The sequence below is a fragment of the Emiliania huxleyi genome (genome assembly GCF_000372725.1).
Source record: "Emiliania huxleyi CCMP1516 chromosome Unknown EMIHUscaffold_1164, whole genome shotgun sequence".
Lineage (NCBI taxonomy): Eukaryota > Haptophyta > Isochrysidales > Noelaerhabdaceae > Emiliania > Emiliania huxleyi.
The window spans coordinates 3,828-10,011 of record NW_005201428.1 but is presented as its reverse complement, the minus strand read 5'-3'; the positions used below and the strand labels follow the sequence as shown (position 1 = coordinate 10,011).

The window sequence follows — 6,184 nt, the reverse complement described above, 5'->3', positions numbered from 1 at the left end:
AAGGGCTCCGGGAAGGGGGCTCCGGCAAGCGGAGGAGCGCGTGGACAGTGCCCGGCCGGCCGTCGCGGCAGACGGGTCCTCCCGGGTCCTCTCGGCGCGTCTCGGCTAGTCGCGACCGCTCGTAGCGGTAGACGGTGCCAAGCTCCGCCCAGCGGAGCGGCAGGTCGCGGTACGAGCGCTTCTCGTCCTTGTAGGTGAGCACCTGCTCCCGACACACCCCTCGGGTCAGCCTCGGGGGCCGGCAGGGGGAGGGGGCGGCCGCGCGCGTGCGCGTGGGATGGGTTGGGGTACCGTGGGGGTAGGGGACGGGTCGCACGTGGAAGGGGCAGTTCATCGGCTTGATCTGGTACTGCGCCCCCTCCACCTCCATCTGGTCAAACATGCCGTCGGCGTAAAAGTCGAAGTGGCCGGACGTCTTCCACAGGTCGAGCGACGCCATGTGCGGCGTGTAGAGCAGCTCGTACCCGCCCGCCGTGTGAGCCTCGCGCCAAAAGTCCTCCATCAGCCGCCGCACCTATGTATACAGCGCCACCTCGTGAGCTGTCCTGTGAGCTGCGTGCTGTGTGTCCAGCAGTCCGGACCCGGTGCTACGGCCGGTGACAGTGCGCCTCGTGTCGGCTCCCGAGCCAATCGTGTGCAGCGTGTGTGTGTGCGTGTGGGCCCGTCCTCCATGCTTGGAGGTGTGTAATGACTGACAGCCGCCGCACCCTCGCGCCGCGCGGGTGCCAAAAGACGAGGCCGCCGCCAGCCTCCTGCTGGATGGAGAAGAGGCGGAGCTGCTTGCCGAGGGCGCGGTGGTCCCGCCGCTTCGCCTCCTCCTGGATCCGCCTGTGCTCCGCCAGCTGCTCCGCGCTCTCCCACGCGGTGCCGTAGATGCGCTGCAGCATCGGCCTCGCCTCGTCGCCCCGCCAGTACGCGCCCGCGATCGACTCGAGGTCGATGGCGTCCTTGGGCAGCTGGCCGGTGTGCTCGACGTGCGGGCCGGCGCAGAGGTCCCACCAGTTCGCCTTTTGAGGGCGAGGGGCGGGTGCGGAGGGCGGAGGGCGAGGGCGAGGGCGAGGGCGAGGGGTGGGGTGTGTCGTGGCCTGTGTCGTGGCCTGCCGGCGGGGGGCATGTGGGAGGGCGAGCAGAGGAGGGCAGTGGGGTGGGGTGGCGTCACAAGTGAGGGGTGTGTGGTGGCGCGCCTTGCCGGGCTCCCCGATGTGGAAGATGGTGATGGGCGCGTCGGGGTCCTTTGCGACGATCGAGTCGAGGATCTCCAGCTTGTACGGCTCGTCCGCCGCCTCGATCCGCGCCTTTGCCTCGTCGAAGCTCAGCTCCTCGCGCCTGCGGCGGGAGAGGACACGCCGAGGCGAGGCGCGGTCGAGGTGCGGCCGAGGTGCGGCCGAGGTGCGGCTCAGGCTGCCGAGGTGCGGCTCAGGCTGGGGCATGCTGTCGCGCCGGAACGGCAGCTTGAGGCCGATGAGCTTGTCCATCTCCTTCTTGATGCGGCGCAGGTCCTTCTCCGCAAAGGGCTCGGGCCGGTCGAAGTCGTAGTAGAAGCCCTTCTCGATCCACGGCCCGATCGTCACGCGCGCGTCCTTGTACAGCCGCTGCACCGCCATCGCCATGACGTGCGCCGTCGAGTGCCGGATGCGGAGCAGCTGCTCGTTAGCGTTGGTCGGCAGCGTCACCGGCGCGGGCGGCGCCGGAGCCTCTGCTACCGCGCTCTGGTCTGCCATTCGCAGGCCGCTGCAGCGACGGCTGCCCATGGCCGGTGCTGCGAGCAGGCGCGGCAGAGCCGCTGCCGCACGCCCGCACGTGCTAGCCGGGAGGCGGCGAGCTGCTGCGGCAGCGTTGAGGGCGGCCGAGCGGGCCAGCAGCGCCGACATCAGAAAACCGCCTAAACTGAGGCCAGGCAGCAACCGCATGCAGGGATGAGCGGACTGGAAGGCTGAAGCGGAGCAGCGAGCGAAGGCAAGAGCTCGCCGCAGCTTCCAAGAACGCGGCGCGATTTTCTTTTTAATGAGCTTAGCCTTCGATGTTGAAACAAAGCAAGGCGGACATGGCATATCGCTCTCGGGCCCACAGACGTCCCGCACGAATTTCTTTTCGAAGAAAAAAGAAAGCGCGCTGCTGCTCACAGCCGACGGCCAAAATAGGAGCGGTGCGCAATCACGAACTGGCTCGCGTGGCGTGAACACAACGTGTCGGCATCGCGCCTCGCCCTCGGGGGAGGGGAGGACCGGGAGATGCGGCCCGAGGCCGAGCACTGATTCTCTGAGACTCGCTGTGTTTCTTTCCTTACCCTGGCCAGTGTTGTACAAAAAAGAAGCGCAGCGGGTGAGGAGCAGGATCGCCACGCGCGAGACCCGGCCTCAAGCTCCGCTCAAGTGCCACGGGGCGTGGTGCTCCAGGTAGCACAACACCTCCCCTGGCGTCATAGCTCGTTCGTACTCCATGGTTTGAGGGGCGAGTGATGCGTCGTCTTCCGCCCGCTGCCCCGTGTCAAATTCGAGCACGATCACGCGCCAGGTAGAGTCATCCGCAAAAGTTGGATTGATCTGCGCAACGGAGTGCTGCGAGTCCCACTCCTCGCTGAGGCGCATGGCGCCCGTGGTTGGGAGTGTAATCCCCACACGGGGCTCCCCGTCGGCTCCTGCCGGCCACACACACTCCAGCGCAAACAGATAATCGCTGAACTGCGTCTTGCACGGCGGGAGCGGCGCCACGGGCAAGTACTCCGCTCTTTTAGCCTGGAGCTGCGCGCGGTAGAGCGTGTAGCCAGCGACCGGGCCTGTGGCATGCTTCACAATAGCAGCGGCCCTCGGGAACCGCGCCAGTGCAAATGCGTGCCATGTGGCAGCCGGTCTGTGACTTGCGCTCCCGCAGCGCGGACGGCATCGAGCCACGTCTTGCAGGATGGTGGCCTGCATTGCCACGAACGTGGGCGCGCCGGCGTGGGTCGCAACCACCACTAGCAGCCCAGTTTTTTTCTTTTTTGGTGACTCTTGAGCGATTCTAAGATCAGGTCTGCCACCTCCCCGCTGGAAACGAAAATCTAAGTTACAAATCTCGAATAAATCTCGAAGCACACTTGAATGCTCACTTGGCAGGTAACATATGCGCCACGCGCCCCAAACGCTCCTCTGGTCGCCGACGGCCTCCGCGGCGGCGGCGATGTCCCAGCGCCACCCATCGGCCAGCCCTCAGATCGATCGATCGGCGCTCAAAGTCGGCTTCAGATCCGAGAACGCTGCTGGCGCCGCCGCCGATCCCAGCGGCGACGCCAGCAGCTTCCTCTGCTCTCCAATGCGCCGAGAAGCGACGCGGGGGTGCTCGGCCCGCCATGCACGACGAAGGCTCCGCCGGGCGCGCGTCGGCCGGTCCGGTGGCACCCTCTGCGCGCGGCACCTGCCGGCGCCCCGACGACAGCCGTCGCGCCACCGCTGATGGAGGGGCGGTCGGCGCCGCTGCCGCCGCGCTGCCGGTGGGAGGGGCACTGGTGGTGGCCTGGGCGGCCCTCCGCCGCCGCTCGGGGCGCCCGGGCAGCGGTGGCAGCCTGCCGCCGCACCACTTCGAAATGCCCGCTGACCACATTTAGCTCCGAGAGGTTTGGTCGGTGTGGAGCGGAGCCCGTATTGTACGAGTAGGCCTGTCGATCGCGACGGCCTTGGTTCCCACCTCCCGGCCACCTGCAGCCCGCTCGCAGGTAGCCATCCGATAAGCCATTCACAGCGACAGCTGTGACGGCGCCTCACGTGCTCGGCTTTCACAAAGTCGATCGCCGATCTCCTTGCTCGCGAGCGATGCACACTGCCCCGCTGCGTTTGCTCGCTCGCTCACACTGCACGATTCGCCCCTCCCGCCACACCCTGCGAACCGTAGGTGGTTGGGCAGGCCCCTTCGGGCCCAGCATGCATAGCCGGCGCGCTGCCTGCAGCCGGCCCACGCCGCGAAGAGCCCGCTCGCCCGCGCCCCAGCCCCACCAGCCCGCGCGACTTCGTTGCCTCAGCGATCTGCCGAATTGCGAGCACGATGCGATCTCACCATGTGACTGAGACATGGTTAGAGGCGCTAGCCTCCGCTGCGGATGGCGTGTGCGACACGACTGCGCCCGTGGAGTGACACCATGTGACTGATACATGGGCCAGCGGCGTCAGCCACCGCTGCCGAGCGGCAAGTCCAATACACGGCTGTGTGCCCGTTGCGGGTGTAAAAGCGCGTGTGACACCGTGTGTATGATACACGGTCTAACTGCGTTAGCCACCGCTGCCGAGCGGCAAGTGCGACACACCCGACCCGTTGCGGGCGGCGGCTGAGAGCCATTGCGCGCACAGCTCGACTTGTGCCGCTGCCTGGCACTTTAGCGAGATGAATAATCTCTCGCTCAAGAGATGAGACAATCTCCCTGCCGAGCTCGTTCACACCGCGTGTTCACAGCTCGACTTGTGCCGCTGCATGGCACTACAGCGAGATGCTAATCTCTCGCTCAAGAGATGAGACAATCTCCCTGCCGAGCTCGTTCACGCCGCGTGTTCACAGCTCGACTTGTGCCGCTGCATGGCACTATAGCGAGATGCTAATCTCTCGCTCAACAGATGAGACAATCTCCCTGCCGAGCTCGTTCACACCGCGTGTTCACAGCTCGACTTGTGCCGCTGCATGGCACTATAGCGAGATGCTAATCTCTCGCTCAAGAGATGAGACAGTCTCCCTGCCGAGCTCGTTCACACCGCGTGTTCACAGCTCGACTTGTGCCGCTGCATGGCACTATCGCGAGATGCTAATCTCTCGCTCAAGAGATGAGACAATCTCCCTGCCGAGCTCGTGCACACCGCGTGTTCACAGCTCGACTTGTGCCGCTGCATGGCACTGTAGCGAGATGCTAATCTCTCGCTCAAGAGATGAGACAATCTCCCTGCCGAGCTCGTTCACACCGCGTGTTCACAGCTCGACTTGTGCCGCTGCATGGCACTATAGCGAGATGCAAATCTCTCGCGCGCGAGGTGAGACAATCTCCCTGCCGAGCTCGTTCACACCGCGTGTTCACAGCTCGACTTGTGCCGCTGCATGGCACTATAAGCGAGATGCTAATCTCTCGCTCAAGAGATGAGACAATCTCCCTGGCTGCCGAGCCCGTTCGCACCGCGTGTTCACAGCTCGACTTGTGCCGCTGCATGGCACTATCGCGAGATGCTAATCTCTCGCTCAAGAGATGAGACAATCTCCCTGCCGAGCTCGTTCACACCGCGTGTTCACAGCTCGACTTGTGCCGCTGCATGGCACTATAGCGAGATGCTAATCTCTCGCTCAAGAGATGAGACAATCTCCCTGCCGAGCTCGTTCGCACCGCGTGTTCACAGCTCGACTTGTGCCGCTGCATGGCACCATAGCGAGATGCTAATCTCTCGCTCAAGAGATGAGACAATATCCCTGCCGAGCTCGTTCACACCGCGTGTTCACAGCTCGACTTGTGTCGCTGCATGGCACTATAAGCGAGATGCTAATCTCTCGCTCAAGAGATGAGACAATCTCCCTGCCGAGCTCGTTCACACCGCGTGTTCACAGCTCGACTTGTGCCGCTGCATGGCACTATAGCGAGATGCTAATCTCTCGCTCAAGAGATGAGACAATCTCCCTGCCGAGCTCGTTCACACCGCGTGTTCACAGCTCTCGACTTTTGCCGCTGCATGGCACTATAGCGAGATGCTACTCTCTCGCTCAAGAGATGAGACAATCTCCCTGCCGAGCTCGTTCACACCGCGTGTTCACAGCTCGACTTGTGCCGCTGCATGGCACTATAGCGAGATGCTAATCTCTCGCTCAAGAGATGAGACAATCTCCCTGCCGAGCTCGTTCACACCGCGTGTTCACAGCTCGACTTGTGCCGCTGCATGGCACTATAGCGAGATGCTAATCTCTCGCTCAAGAGATGAGACAATCTCCCTGCCGAGCTCGTTCACACCGCGTGTTCACAGCTCGACCTTTGCCGCTGCATGGCACTATAGCGAGATGCCAATCTCTCGCTCAAGAAATTAAGCAATCACTCTGCCGAGCTCGTTCACACCGCGTGTTCACAGCTCGACTTGTGCCGCTGCATGGCACTATCGCGAGATGCTAATCTCTCGCTCAAGAGATGAGACAATCTCCCTGCCGAGCTCGTGCACACCGCGTGTTCACAGCTCGACTTGTGCCGCTGCAT

General features: G+C 63.7%; 2 protein-coding genes across 2 annotated transcripts; one reads left to right on the top strand and one right to left on the bottom strand.

Annotated features, from left to right (window-relative positions):
• Positions 1 to 112: 112 nt before the first annotated feature.
• EMIHUDRAFT_420053 (threonine-tRNA ligase) lies at positions 113 to 1,914 on the bottom strand (the record flags this gene model as incomplete). The annotated part of the gene is made up of 5 exons (XM_005791038.1): positions 1,441 to 1,914; positions 1,185 to 1,326; positions 708 to 1,007; positions 317 to 514; positions 113 to 202 (listed from the first exon to the last, which is right to left on the bottom strand). Coding segments are annotated over exons 1-5 (1,200 nt in total), but the record flags the coding sequence as incomplete, so codon positions are not given.
• Positions 1,915 to 3,037: 1,123 nt separating this feature from the next.
• Positions 3,038 to 3,577, top strand: EMIHUDRAFT_373055 (hypothetical protein). The gene has a single exon (XM_005791037.1). It carries the CDS (start codon positions 3,103 to 3,105, stop codon positions 3,430 to 3,432), a length of 330 nt encoding a protein of 109 aa, XP_005791094.1. The 5' UTR covers positions 3,038 to 3,102; the 3' UTR covers positions 3,433 to 3,577.
• The last annotated feature ends 2,607 nt before the right edge of the window (positions 3,578 to 6,184 follow it).

Bases quoted from the DNA above. Each gene is read 5' to 3' on its own strand.
- EMIHUDRAFT_373055 (XM_005791037.1), top strand. From the start codon at position 3,103: ATGCGCCACGCGCCCCAAACGCTCCTCTGGTCGCCGACGGCCTCCGCG.